This window comes from Taudactylus pleione, unplaced genomic scaffold (assembly GCF_031769625.1).
Source record: "Taudactylus pleione unplaced genomic scaffold, aTauple2 ptg000019l, whole genome shotgun sequence".
Lineage (NCBI taxonomy): Eukaryota > Metazoa > Chordata > Amphibia > Anura > Myobatrachidae > Taudactylus > Taudactylus pleione.
The window spans coordinates 6111764-6127307 of NW_028284421.1; the positions used below are offsets into that span (position 1 = coordinate 6111764).

Below are 15544 nucleotides of genomic sequence, written 5' to 3' on the forward strand. Positions count from 1 at the left end.
TGCGAGAAGGCTTGATTCAAGGTGCTTTGAAGTATTTAGTAATTCTTCCTTTATCTTCAAATTGTCAGATGATGTGTTTTCTGTCAGAGTGAGGCAGTGTGGTCGTGATTTCATTTAATGGTTTCTGTTTGAGTGGTTATTGTTTACAGCGTGGAGTGATACAGCAGTCACTTTGCAATAACTTTCTTGTCAGAGTGGGAAGGAGTCCTGGCATGTGGCCAAGCAGGGCCATCGTCAGGGGAATAAAGTTGGTACTAATGTGCTGAGTCCGGGCTCAGAGGGGGACCCACAGAGCGCAGGTGATCCCACCTGTGAACTGCTTCACAGGCAGATGTCTGCCTGTGAGTGCAAAGCAGTTTGCTATTAGGATCACTGCCATTCGGGACCCCTGTCAGTGTCAGTCACTGTAACTACTGGCTAGCGGCAGCAGAGGGCCCCCTCCCAATAGGTGGGCAAAGAAGAGGCTTCACCACTGCCCCACTTACAGTCTGTGTCTCTGCCCAACCTATCCATCCTTCTCCTCTGCAGGGGTTGAGTTAAGTACTACCCTCCCCGCCCCCTCCGCAATTCCCCATCCCCTCCCCAAGTCCTTACCCCCTCCTGTTCTGCTCGGCTTATCCTTCTCCACTGCAGCAAGTGTGAGGTCCTATCTTCCTATAATTTTCCAGAGTCCCCAACCCACCCCTGACTGATTCCCCGCCCCCTCCTGTTCTGCCCGGCCTGTCCTTCTCCCTTGCAGGTACTGTACAGTAGAGTGTAAGGTCCTCCCATCTCCCTGTCCCTTCCAGAGTCCTCAACTTCTCCACAAGTCTCTGCCCCCTCCAGCTCTGCCTGGCCTGCCCTTCTCCCCTGCAGGCATCTTCTGGTGTGTAAGTGAACAAAGCTGCTGCAGTGCTGTAAACAGAGGTAAGTATCTAAGGATGGCTCTGTATTCGTTATGAGGGGAGTGTTTACTTACTGTATATTACCTGGGGGTGACTTGGGTTGGGAGGTGTAATATATGGGGGGGTGGTAGAAACACAGTTTGTGGGGGGTGAGGTGGGTTGGAGGGTATAATAATGTATCTGGGGGTATGTACTTATATTATCTGAATAATGAGATGGGTTGAGGGGTGTAATGTATCACGAGAGGATACTTATATTATCTGGTAGGGGAGGTAGGTTGGGGGGTGTTGTATACTATTATTTGGGGGTGGGTTGAGGGCTGAAGTTTGGTATTTGGGAGGTTGTGTAGTAATATAGTAATATTTTGTGCGGTGGGGTATATTAATATCATGGGTTGTATACCACTGTATATTCTACTAGCAGATGTACCCGGTTTTACCCAGGTAGATCTTAGATATTTACTCTTTCTATTTCCATCTCGCATCTCCAGTAACACATTAATCCTTCACCTTTACAGTAATGCATCTCTGCTATAGACATTACTCTCCCTCACCTGTGTACTAACACATTCCACTCCCTAACCTCTGCAATAAATCATTATCCTCACTCACCTCTGTAGTAACACATTTCCCTTCCTCACCTGTAGTTACACATTACCCTCATTCATACCTGTAGTAACGTATTCCACTCCCTCACCTCTGGAGTAACCTATTCCCTTCGCCTGTGTTGTAACACATTCCCTTCCTTCACCTCGTAACATTTTCCTCTGTAGAAACACAATGTCCCTAAAACTACACTCCATTCTGTACACTTATCCCCTAACGCTGAAACAACTACTATATGCTTACCCTCCTAGCCCTGAACCCAATACTGTGTCCTTATCCCCTAACCTTGCACACAATACTGTGTCCTTATCCCTCAACACTTAACCCAATACTGTACCCTTATCCCCTAACCCTGCTCCCAGTACTGTACAATTACCCCATATACCTTTACCCAATACTGTATCTTTAACCCCAACCCTTCCTTCACTATTCAAATAGGGAGCCACACCAACTGCCAGTGATGTTTGGGAGCACTTGGGATGACAGTTGGTGTTTGAATATGAACTGTGCTATAGCCACCATGAGACAGTCAGTCAGGAGATTACACAGGGGGAGGAAATATTTTAGCCCTTCTCTTCCCTTTGGAGTCAAATTTAAAAAAAAATCCCTTCTGAGTTGGCACCTACAATATGAAAGGAAGATTCTCCCCAATTTTCATGTGTCTAGGTCCAGGGATTAGGGCTGGGCGTTGAGGAGTTAGTAAACCAGTTGAAAGAACCAGTTGGCAAGAAGAAGTGGAGATCAGTGGCTTGAAAGGCAAGCGCTAGATGGTTGTTTATATATATATATATATTAGGGATGTGCAGGCTCGGTTCTACTCGGTTCCGTTCGGATTTTTTTACCGAATCTTATTGGGTATCAGCTGTCATGAGTTTTGGATAGCCAATAAGATTCGGTAAAAAAAAACGAACGGAACCGAGTAGAACCGAGCCTGCACATCCCTAATACATATACACATGGAGTCCGCACTCCAAACAGGTCGCAGCTGTCAATGGTGCCCTCACATAGAAATCAAACAGTCGGGGGTATGGTGCAGCACTCGTCTGATAAAGAACTCAATTTACACACGGGTGTATCATCAACGTTTCAGTGCCTTTATTGGCACTATCTTCAGGATGTAAAAGAAAATAAATATCCAGCTTACCTTTAAAGAGTTCACCCCTAAGTGAGACCATGCCGGAAGCGGGACCACACACCCGTTCAGCGTCCTAGGTTGATGACGTCATCGCAACGTCCATGTGACTAGCAAGATAGACCCATCACCGTGGATACAAAGTAAACATGATACTAGAAAATGCAATAGACAGAAGAACATTGAAAATTGCACTAAAGAAATTCATAAGACACAATCGCATCATAGAATAAGCAAAGTCAACATCAAACACCCCTGGGCGGTGGGTGCTGGGTTGATTATTTAAAGTGTGGTACATTTGAAAATATAAAATTGGCTTTTGCTTTGGAACTACAGTTCCCAGCAAGCCTCCCCCACAGGCTGGAACTTGGAGAACCACAAGTACCAGCATGCGGTGCATTACGGGCATGCTGGTAGCTGTAGTCCCACAACAAAAGCAATATTAAAAAAACACAACACACACCGTAGAAAAATATAATTTTATTAAAACATACATGCACACATATGTACTCACACATACACACACTATCTCACATACTCACCTAGTATCCCTGAAGCCAATCTGTCCTCTTGTCCAGTAGGTAATCCAATGGTGAACCTATAATAAAAATTCCATACTCACCTCCTCCTATGCATATATCTGTCCTCTTCCTGCCCGAATGACAGCTCCGCTGCGGGATTTCAGTCCAGAAATCCAGGCGTGGAGCGCTCAATGGCTGAGAGAGGCGAGCCTTCCGCCTCTCAGCCAACGAGCGGTTCTCAATGGCTGAGAGAGGCGAGCCTTCCGCCTCTCAGCCAACGAGCGGTTCTCACCATTGAAGTCAATGGTGAGAACCGAGCGTGCCCTTTTCAAAATGGTGCCTCAGCGCCATTTTGGAAATTCAAAGATGGCCGTCGCGAGCCAATCACGGCTCGTGACGTCATCGCCCTGCCCTCTCAGCTGGCTTAAATACTGCCAGCGCGAGGTCCGTGCACTCAGTCGGCGGTGGGGAGGCAGCAGAGAAGAGCTGCCGAAGAAAGAAGATACAAGACACCGCAGAAGCCCTGGATGGGCGGGCCGGGAAAAAGAGATTAAAGGCCGTCGTCCTCCAGGTGAAGACGCTGTAGAAGTCCTGGGGAAGTGGCAGCCATGCAAAAGAGCTTAAGGCTGCCGCCCCCCAAGTAAAGGTCCCGCAAAGCCCTGGATGGGCAACGGCTAGGAAAATGAACTTAAAGGCTGTCGCCCTCCAGGTGAAGACGCCTGGGGGAGTGGCAGCCCCCCAGGTGAAGGTGCAGCTAAATAAAATATTTTGAAAATGGTGTCTGTCTGTTTTATTTTAATATTTCTTTTGCAGGGGTACTATAAGTACCAGCAGGTCCTTAGTGCCCCGCCTGCTGGTACTTGTGGTTCTCCAAGTGCCAGTATGTGGGGGATGCCTGCTGGGACCTGTAGTACTACTGCAAAAGACAATATTTATATATTCATATGCACCACACTACACATAGAAACCCAGCACCCACCGCCCAGTGGTGCTGGGGATAGCCCCGGGCTAGCAGGCTGGGCCTGGGGTGCCTTGAGGAGGGTGACCCCTTTAATGGGGGGTTCCCAACTCCCCAGGGATCCACAGCCTGGGCTGACTAGTGGTCAGGGGTGATGCTGCGGCTGGGGTGCCCGGTGAAAGGGATCCCCTGGCTGTGGTATCACCGCCCCCGCTAGAAGGAGTCCGGTGCTGGTTCTGAGAAATACAGATTATGCATTTTTTCCCCCTGTATTTCCAGAACCAGGACCGGCTCAGAGCCCTGTGCTGGTTGCGCTAAATATGCGGGACCCCTACATCATTTGTCCCCCGTATTTTGGCAACCAGGACAGGTTCTGAAAAGCCTGGTGCTGGTTGCGCTTATTAAGGGGGACCCTTATGTCATTTGTCCCCTGTATTTAGCACAACCAGTACTGGGGCTCCAAAGTCCAGTACTGGTTGTTTTCTGCCGCTACCCCATACGCCTATAGCCGTCTCGCACTCTGCACCTCCCAAACCAACCTCCTGTGTGCTGTCCCCTCTTCCACCTGCGTTAGTGTACCATTTTGTTGCCCCTCTCCCCTGCAGGTGGCCCAGTTTGCTGACGCCTTAATGGACGTGTTCCTTGTGCAATACAGATATGGTATGCCATCACACCCTGTGGTTAACGGCAGATTCAGCACTCTCACAGAATGAGATTGCTGTCACTCACAAAATGGTGGAGCTGCTAATTCACAGAATTGTGAACAACAATAAGTAGTACAACAAGTGCCGCCGAATCGCTGTATGTATTTGGACTAGTTCTCCATTGTGTTTTCTAGTCTGGAGGGCTGCTGCATTGGCAATATATATATATATATATATATATATATATATACACAACTACACATACACGTGTGCTCCTCTTTGCACACCCAGCTCCCCATCCCACCCACACCCCATACTATGCTTCTTATATCATACTGTTCTCTCCATCATACACTGTGCTCACTATCGCACACTGTGCACCTCACCACACAACCAATACTGTGCTCCCTATTCCACACTTTGCTCCCAACCCCATCCCACCATTTATGCCCACCTCTCTATGCCAGGCTGCACTTACTGTACCTACAATGAACATCAGCTAGAAAGTGAAAGCCCAGGGGCATCTTCTGACTTCTTCATAGACTAATGCTGGGTACACACTAAATGATATGCCGGATCGAACGACATATCGGTCACATCGTCTAGTGTGTAGCCGATATGTCACTGACAATGCGGCATGGTCCCCGCTGTTATGCCAATGCTGCCGGCATCGGCAAGTGTGTACGCACTTGGCGATGTCGGCACCCCGCCGGGTCCCGTCACTAACAAGGTCAGTACACACTAGACATTGGCATTTGGAGACTTCCTCGCTGGCAGCTGGCTGGCTCCTCTGAGTCTGACTGTGGTGCTGCTGCCTGTGTCACCTTACTTCGGACTCCTCAGATCACAACCCCCCCCTGCATTGTACAAACTTTCCCTGACCCCACTTCGCCATGTTCTTTATTGTGCTCCATACACTCCCCCCTCCTATCTGTTAATTCTTAAATGTACTTCTCTCCTCCCATCTGTACCTTTCGCAATGTGCTACCCTCTTTACTTTTCACCTTAGGACACCACCTTCTTCCCTTTTCGTCTCTTCTTTGCTGGCTGGCTGGCTCCTCCGATAGAAAACAGCCAAACCAGATTATCATGTCAAGGGGCCCTAGGCAGATTATAGATTTGGGGCCCCTCCATCCTTATCCACCCCTGCAAATAATATTTTCGATAAAATGGAGTTGAAGACAAAACCTAAAAATCACCTCTTCCAATACAAATGGAAAAAATCTGTTGGAGCCCACAGCATGCACAGGGAGAATCCTGTTCCAAAGCTTAGAGGTACAGCATTATTGGACACAGTGGACATCCCACCATAGAAAAGTACCTTTTCAAGATCAAACAATGGAAACCCACCCAAGAGATTTGCTAATATCACATTCTGTGAACTCCAAAATATCTAAGAGGCAATGTAAAAAATGGCTGGTGTGAGTGGAAATCCAAAATAGCCAAGGAAGCTCTTCGCATTAAATAGACTTTGAGTGAACTGAGTCTTATAAAACAAGGAATAAACCATCAACATTGAGTGCGACAATAGTTGAGAAGTCATGGAGAAAGGATCTATGGCTGTGGGTCACATAGCTCGTTAGAAATGTGCTTACCAAAGGGATTATGGTAGTCACTGGTCATTTTTCTAAGGACATGTGGACTAGAATTACTTGAAATGTTGATATTTTCTTGGTTGTCTAACCCTCAAATGTTTTACAGGTTGATACAAGAATTGTCTAAAAAATATTTGTGTAACATGGAATAGCTTGCAGCAAGGGGGGTGGGGTGCTGAAATATGAAAAACACTACTGCGCTTCCTTCCATGAATGCTCCATACATGAAGCATTCTCCTTTACCAAGATGGCCACTGTTTTGTCTTACATTTATATTCATTTCTGTTCCACAATACCACGTGTATTCATATGTTCCATATCTCAAGTCATGGCCTAAAAAAAACCTGAGGATACAGGTAATGATTAACTCAGTGCAGGATTAAAATGTTCCTATATGCACATTTATGTATAACATTCTGGACCTCATTCAGAGCCGCTCGCAAAATGCGAGCACTCGCTCTGAATGAGGGCGGCCGCTTCTATGTTCCGAGCCGGCCTCCTGGCCACTCGCTAGGCTGTGGGTGACCACCCACAGCTTTAGCAAGCGGCCAGGTTGATGGTCGTGATGGTCAAGACCATCGCGACCATCGGGGCTTGCGACGAGACCCTTGTGGTAGGGTCTCGTCTACTGCAAGCCCCAGTGAGCTTTCGGCTCTATTAGAGCCTGAAGCACACCACTGACATCACGAGTGATGTCAGTGGGGCCGCCCCCAAAAGGCAGGCGTTCCATCGGGAACGCCTCCGTTTGGCCAGCCACCCCCCCACACCGCCTACAAAACGGTGTGAGCTGTCGATCACCATCGACAGCAGCCCCTTTTCTAGTGAGCCCTGGAGCGAGAGAATTTCTCTCTCGCTCCGGGGCTTGCGCACGCGCAGTGCGGCCGCTGTGCATGTGCAGGGCATCAACATTGACCTGCTTGCGAGCACATAGGCGCTTGCGAGCGAGTCGGAATGAGACCCTCTGTGCATAGGAATCTTCCACTTAATACAAACATCCCATTCATAAATATCCAGAGTGAAATATTATTATTACCAGTGTCAAAAAAAGAAATAAATATAGGTGTGGCTGCATCTCAATTATACCTTTCAATAAGAAGAACATTGCACATTTACCATTCCAAGATATTTTAGAAATACACATTTAAAAAAAATCCTGTGGAAAACTTTTAGGATGAGTTGTTAATTTTTTTTTTTTGCATAGTTTAATCCAACCAATGACCGCAGGCTGAGGACATTCCTGGCAGTATGTGAATCAGCTCTTTTAGTGATGCTGATGCACAGAGCACACTCTTTCCAATGAGTGAGCAGCAAAAAAACTTCTGAAGATGTCTGAAACTGAGAACACCAGCAGGAGGAGCAGCAAGTACAGCACCTTGGACCTGACAGAAAGCAGGAGCTGCTTAGACAGAATAGCGCTAAAGAACAGCCTGGCAAAGGAAACCCTGTCTGAATTTTTTGGCACATGTATATTGATAGTAAGTGTCATCTATTTTCCGGCTTCTTTGTGTGACTCTGCTGATGTGTGCATTGTACAAAGTGTCCATGTGCAGTCTAGCAGCTTTCACTTTACTTGAGAGAAAAAAAAACATGTTACAAATTTGAGAGTGTTTGTAGTACAGAGATAGATTAGGAGCACATTACCTAAAGTGAACAGTCTGTCCCATCTGTGGTCAGATTGGGACTGCACTTTATGCCTGGATGAACCAGAGTATTGACTACAAACACATAGCATACATACACTATATTTATAAAAAAAAATTTTTTCAAACGGTTCTCATTATTTTTTTTGTTTTGTAGACAGTACTAAAGTGAATTTAATATACGTATCGTACAAAAGTGCATTGAATTATGAGATGATTTGCTGTATATAGAATTGATTTAATATACAATAATTATTTTAATACGTTTAAATGTATATAATTGGCTAGTTATTTAAGACAACATGTGCATCATAAGATATGATATATAGCTTGCTATTAGGGCATGCTAAAACTGTGGCAAGGCATGCTGGGATGTGTAGTTGCACAGCAGCTGGAGGGCAGCATGTTGAATACCCCTGCTATATAGAATAATGTACAATTGTAAGGACATTTGAATTTACAGAGTAGCTCTATGACTATATAAGCACCCGGTCACTGGCATTATTTAATGAAAAACTACAAACCACATAAACACAATAATCAATAATTTATGTTATGTCATTGTGTGTTATTCCTTATGATGCACAATATTTTCTATTGAACAGGGAATCAGTAACATCATAACTTATGGTGCGTACACACGGTAGGATAAAAATGCACGATATGAATGATAATAATATCGACCATCGCCCACGCAAACAGGCCAACCTGGTCGATAACGATACATAGGGCCCCTGCGATCGTTGGTCGCTGGCCCGTCGTTGATGGGTTGGTGGTGTGTTAGATGAACGATAACGATCATCCAGCACATCGGAGTGCAGGCGATCAGTCAACGATAACGTTATCGCTGACTGATCGTACTGTGTGTACGCCCCATTACTGTTTATATATATATATATATATATATATATATATATATAAATGTGTGTGTGTGTTTATTTATGTAAATATGTATGAAAATATTTAATTCCTATTGTCATCAATATAACTTTGCAGATATAAAACTACCAAAAGTATATCATAAGGAATACCATCCAGCTGATTTTAGATAATTTATTAGAATACAAATATAAAAACATCAGTCACATGGCTTTCTGTTGAGTTATTTAGAGGCTAGTAATGTGCTTTCATTTATAAGCATATATTGAATAATCTATATAATCTCATGTAAGAAAGATTTGTATAAATGGTGAGTAATGATGTCATGACTTGATGCCATTAGTGAATATATACATTACATCAGAATGGAAGTGGAACATTTGTGCTTTTTTAGGAATAACATGTCCAGCACTTTAGCCTAAAATTGAATATGTTTGTGAATTGTAAGTAATACCCATTATTGGGGTAATTACGTTGTACAATAATTTTTGTACATAAAGAGCTATGGGCCTATCCAAATGTCAGTACTGTCGTCATTATCATCTTCTAAAATATATATAACAAAAAAAATCCTGACACTTTTTTTTTTTTTTAAAGTATTTTTTTCAACCTAATATGAAATCCAGAGGGTTTAATAATTAGCAAATATCGATCTATGTTTCTCTCACACAGCACTAATATTTACATTGACTGCTGTTTATCAATAGCGGTTATTTGCTGAACCCTGCACATTTTGTTACAGACACATCTTTTAGTCATGTGATTTTTCAGTTTTGTAATGTTCCTTATTTTGTATATTCTTAGTTCTGCTTGCTTAGACCTTTTTACTTAAAGATATAATACTGATCCTGGGGCTGTATATGTTCATGACACAGCAACACTTATTTATAAATGTATACATATTAAAAATACATTCATTTTTACGTATTTACTTAAACCCTATATGTGTGTTTAGAACATGACAGAGATAAACATGTCTAATTCACTTAGAGCCTATTCATTAACCGATAAATGGCCCGGTAACCATGCAAAAACGCTAGTAGGTTACCAGGCTATTCATCATCAGAGGTCCCAAAAGGACCCCCTGATATTCAGCAAACTCCGAAAACTGACATTTCTTTGGAGTTTGCTGCCGAGAACAAGCGCCATCTTTAGTCATCGCATGCTCTCGTGACCCCGCTTCTTCGTATGGGAAGGAGTTCTGGAGATGCGAAATGGGATCCCTCCGCCGCCTCCGTACTACCTCCCTGGCGCCTGTGCGCATGCGTGACCTCGGGTATAGCCGGGATCACGGGGAGGAGGTAAGTAACACAGCTACAAAAGTAGCTGCGATATTAACCGAGGGGACAGCTGCTTTTTGGAGCAGCTGTCCCCGCACCGTAGCAATGATGAATTGCTCCGGTGTCACATTTACCCCCCTGTGAGTTGGATACTTAAGTATCCCTCGCAGCAAGTTCAATACTTCATCATTGGAAGCCATGCGGCCTCCGATGATGAATAGGCCCCTTAATGTTTTGCACAGTTTGGAAAACCACAAGGGAGTTACTGTATGCTTTCCTGCACTTAAGTTAACATTTAGCAAAAGCTTGCTGAAATGTGCCCTGAGTGCCCCTGCTTAGGATGAAAATCAAACATGATCCGACAAGCAATTTCATTGCATTTATATTAAAGTTCATCTTTCAGACTAATAAGTAGTAGATTTACTAAAGCTACTAAACTGGAAAGGAGGAGGTGCAACCTTTCAAATTCTAGCTATCATTTTCTTGATTGTACAAGATAGATGAAAGCTAAAATCTATTTTATCCCTTGTAGAAGTGTTATCAAATCTATCCCTAAGGCCTTGTACACACGTGCACATTCTCTGTTTGTGGTCCTTCACTATGAGCTGCATTTTCTGTTTGGTGAAAACAATTCAACTGACACTGCAAATAGGGCCCAATGAGGTCTATAAGGAGTGTGCTCACGCTCTTTCATGTTGAACGCTGGGCATACTTTACAGTATATGGAGTCATGCTTCATTCCACGTTCATTTTGAATGCAGTATTGCCTGCTGTTTCCCCACTTGGGTCATTTAACCCTATTTACAGTGTAAGTTGGACTCCATTTTCCAAAAGACTAACCCAGCTCAGAGTGGACACATCACCAGTGCAGGAAAAATATGTGTGCAATCCTTATATTTCAGTAATGTATAGTAAAAAAGGTTATTTTAATATAGTGTTGGGATCATGCATAAGAAAAGTACTAAGGGGCCTATTCATCATAACTAAAAAAATTGATGGAGGTACCGTAATTAGGTTTAGAACTTGCATGGAGTGCTACCTAATTACTGGAGGAATTTATCATTCCTCCTCTCCATCAGTATCTATTCCGAAAAGCTGTCAATTTTGCGATGACAGCTTTTCATGAAATAGATACATTTCCCTTCCTCCTATAACTTACCGCAGCTGTAATAAGCGCTGCACTTAGGCCGTTACATTCACAAAAGTGGAGAATGCACGGCACTGATTACAGCTGCGGTAAATGTGTCCCACTATTGTATGGGGAGTGTGGAAATTAATGCAGACGGACTTAACCAGGAGATGAAAGTGAGCTAAGTGTGTTAATGAATACTAAAGTAACGGTGATTAAGGAAAATGGCCTTAAAACCGTTATTTTAGTGTTGATGAATAGGCCCCCAAGACACCTCCACTGTATGCTGTGTACACCAATAGCATAGCCAGCAACCCTGGAATCACAGTCTTCCAATAATAGAGTTCTTGCCTCACCTTTACCTTACATTTCTTCTTTTGTACAACATATTTGTCATCGGAATGCCATTGTTTTTTTCAACAAGAAGAGGTCAATAATACATAATATTTTAATATTTATGTCAGTATTTTAGATTTTGTGATCCTTTAATTGTATTATAATTAGGGGTGAGCGGGTTCGGATTTCTGAAATCCGAACCCCCCCGAGCCCCCCCGATCCGAGTCCGATCCGAGTCAGGCTCGACTTTTCCCGCCTGACTCGGATCTGACATCGAGGCAAAACGTCATCATCCCGCCTTCCGAGTCTCGCGGGTTTTGGATCCTATATAAGGTACCCGCGTCGGCGCCATTTTCTCACTCGGCTGTGGACAGTGAAGAGGGAGGGTGGGAGTTAGTGCTGTGTAGTGTAGTGTAGTGTAGTGCTGCTGTTGTCTACTACTTCAAAGTCCATAGGGGCTGGCTGTGTTGTGCTGTGCTGCTGTTGTTAATAGGGGCTGTGTCCACTACTTCAAAGTCCATAGGGGCTGGCTGGACTGTGTTGTGCAGTCAGTTCTCCATAGGGGCTGTGTCCACTCCAAAGTCCTGTGCAGTGTCCCAGTCCTAAAGGGGTGCTGTAGTGTTGTCCAGGGGGTGCTCTGTCCATCAGGGGTGCTCCCCCCAAGTGCTAAAAAAATAATATATTTTCTGTGTTTGTGAATTGTGTGCGCAGTAGCCGCACGTGCATCAACAAAGTAGTGCCAAGCGTGCGCCTGTGTCATAAGTAAAGGGCCGGCTGGCTTGACCGTTAAGGGTGCTGTAACCCCCGAAAGTACACTCCAGTCCAAACCAAAAAAAAATTATTTTCTGTGTTTGTGAATTGTGTGCGCAGTAGCCGCACGTGCATCAACAAAGTAGTGCCAAGCGTGCGCCTGTGTCATAAGTAAAGGGCCGGCTGGCTTGACCGTTAAGGGTGCTGTAACCCCCGAAAGTACACTCCAGTCCAAACCAAAAAAAAAATTATTTTCTGTGTTTGTGAATTGTGTGCGCAGTAGCCGCACGTGCATCAACAAAGTAGTGCCAAGCGTGCGCCTGTGTCATAAGTAAAGGGCCGGCTGGCTTGACCGTTAAGGGTGCTGTAACCCCCGAAAGTACACTCCAGTCCAAACCTAAAAAAAAATTATTTTCTGTGTTTGTGAATTGTGTGCGCAGTAGCCGCACGTGCATCAACAAAGTAGTGCCAAGCGTGCGCCTGTGTCATAAGTAAAGGGCCGGCTGGCTTGACCGTTAAAGGGTGCTGTAACCCCCGAAAGTACACTCCAGTCCAAACCAAAAAAAAATTATTTTCTGTGTTTGTGAATTGTGTGCGCAGTAGCCGCACGTGCATCAACAAAGTAGTGCCAAGCGTGCGCCTGTGTCATAAGTAAAGGGCCGGCTGGCTTGACCGTTAAGGGTGCTGTAACCCCCGAAAGTACACTCCAGTCCAAACCTAAAAAAAAATTATTTTCTGTGTTTGTGAATTGTGTGCGCAGTAGCCGCACGTGCATCAACAAAGTAGTGCCAAGAGTGCCCCTGTGTCATAAGTAAAGGGCCGGCTGGCTTGACCGTTAAAGGGTGCTGTAACCCCCGAAAGTACACTCCAGTCCAAACCAAAAAAAAATTATTTTCTGTGTTTGTGAATTGTGTGCGCAGTAGCCGCACGTGCATCAACAAAGTAGTGCCAAGCGTGCGCCTGTGTCATAAGTAAAGGGCCGGCTGGCTTGACCGTTAAAGGGTGCTGTAACCCCTGAAAGTACACTCCAGTCCAAACCAAAAAAAAAATATTTTCTGTGTTTGTGAATTGTGTGCGCAGTAGCCGCACGTGCATCAACAAAGTAGTGTCAAGCGTTCGCCTGTGTCATAAGTAAAGGGCCGGCTGGCTTGACCGTTAAGGGTGCTGTAACCCCCGAAAGTACACTCCAGTCCAAACCAAAAAAAAAATTATTTTCTGTGTTTGTGAATTGTGTGCGCAGTAGCCGCACGTGCATCAACAAAGTAGTGCCAAGCGTGCGCCTGTGTCATAAGTAAAGGGCCGGCTGGCTTGACCGTTAAGGGTGCTGTAACCCCCGAAAGTACACTCCAGTCCAAACCAAAAAAAAAATTATTTTCTGTGTTTGTGAATTGTGTGCGCAGTAGCCGCACGTGCATCAACAAAGTAGTGCCAAGCGTGCGCCTGTGTCATAAGTAAAGGGCCGGCTGGCTTGACCGTTAAGGGTGCTGTAACCCCCGAAAGTACACTCCAGTCCAAACCAAAAAAAAAATTATTTTCTGTGTTTGTGAATTGTGTGCGCAGTAGCCGCACGTGCATCAACAAAGTAGTGCCAAGCGTGCGCCTGTGTCATAAGTAAAGGGCCGGCTGGCTTGACCGTTAAAGGGTGCTGTAACCCCCGAAAGTACACTCCAGTCCAAACCAAAAAAAAATTATTTTCTGTGTTTGTGAATTGTGTGCGCAGTAGCCGCACGTGCATCAACAAAGTAGTGCCAAGCGTGCGCCTGTGTCATAAGTAAAGGGCCGGCTGGCTTGACCGTTAAAGGGTGCTGTAACCCCTGAAAGTACACTCCAGTCCAAACCAAAAAAAAATTATTTTCTGTGTTTGTGAATTGTGTGCGCAGTAGCCGCACGTGCATCAACAAAGTAGTGTCAAGCGTGCGCCTGTGTCATAAGTAAAGGGCCGGCTGGCTTGACCGTTAAGGGTGCTGTAACCCCCGAAAGTACACTCCAGTCCAAACCAAAAAAAAAATTATTTTCTGTGTTTGTGAATTGTGTGCGCAGTAGCCGCACGTGCATCAACAAAGTAGTGCCAAGCGTGCGCCTGTGTCATAAGTAAAGGGCCGGCTGGCTTGACCGTTAAGGGTGCTGTAACCCCCGAAAGTACACTCCAGTCCAAACCAAAAAAAAAATTATTTTCTGTGTTTGTGAATTGTGTGCGCAGTAGCCGCACGTGCATCAACAAAGTAGTGCCAAGCGTGCGCCTGTGTCATAAGTAAAGGGCCGGCTGGCTTGACCGTTAAGGGTGCTGTAACCCCCGAAAGTACACTCCAGTCCAAACCTAAAAAAAAATTATTTTCTGTGTTTGTGAATTGTGTGCGCAGTAGCCGCACGTGCATCAACAAAGTAGTGCCAAGCGTGCGCCTGTGTCATAAGTAAAGGGCCGGCTGGCTTGACCGTTAAAGGGTGCTGTAACCCCCGAAAGTACACTCCAGTCCAAACCAAAAAAAAATTATTTTCTGTGTTTGTGAATTGTGTGCGCAGTAGCCGCACGTGCATCAACAAAGTAGTGCCAAGCGTGCGCCTGTGTCATAAGTAAAGGGCCGGCTGGCTTGACCGTTAAGGGTGCTGTAACCCCCGAAAGTACACTCCAGTCCAAACCAAAAAAAAATTATTTTCTGTGTTTGTGAATTGTGTGCGCAGTAGCCGCACGTGCATCAACAAAGTAGTGCCAAGCGTGCGCCTGTGTCATAAGTAAAGGGCCGGCTGGCTTGACCGTTAAAGGGTGCTGTAACCCCCAAAGTACACTCCAGTCCAAACCAAAAAAAAATTATTTTCTGTGTTTGTGAATTGTGTGCGCAGTAGCCGCACGTGCATCAACAAAGTAGTGCCAAGAGTGCGCCTGTGTCATAAGTAAAGGGCCGGCTGGCTTGACCGTTAAAGGGTGCTGTAACCCACAAAGTACACTCCAGTCCGAACCAAAAAAAAATTTATTTTCTGTGTTTAGCCGCACGTATATATCAAATCGATATAACATAAATGGAGGACCAAACTTTCTCCGATAAAAATAAAATAGAGAAAGATCAAGAACCACTTCCTCCTAGTGCTGAAGCTGCTGCCACTAGTCATGACATAGACGATAACATGCCATCAACGTCGTCTGCCAAGGCCGATGCCCAATGTCATAGTAGAGGGCACATACAATCCCAAATGGC

The 15544-nt window shown here is 45.0% G+C and overlaps 1 protein-coding gene across 1 annotated transcript in view; it reads left to right on the forward strand.

Moving 5' to 3' along the window:
- Window positions 1-1273: 1273 nt before the first annotated feature.
- AQP9 (aquaporin 9) overlaps window positions 1274-15544 on the forward strand; it is a 94952-nt gene continuing 80681 nt past the window's right edge. The window contains exons 1-2 of the mRNA XM_088443126.1: window positions 1274-1280; window positions 7648-7814. Of these exons, the coding sequence (XP_088299252.1) occupies window positions 1274-1280; window positions 7648-7814 (174 nt within the window). The remainder of the gene's footprint in view (window positions 1281-7647; window positions 7815-15544) is intronic.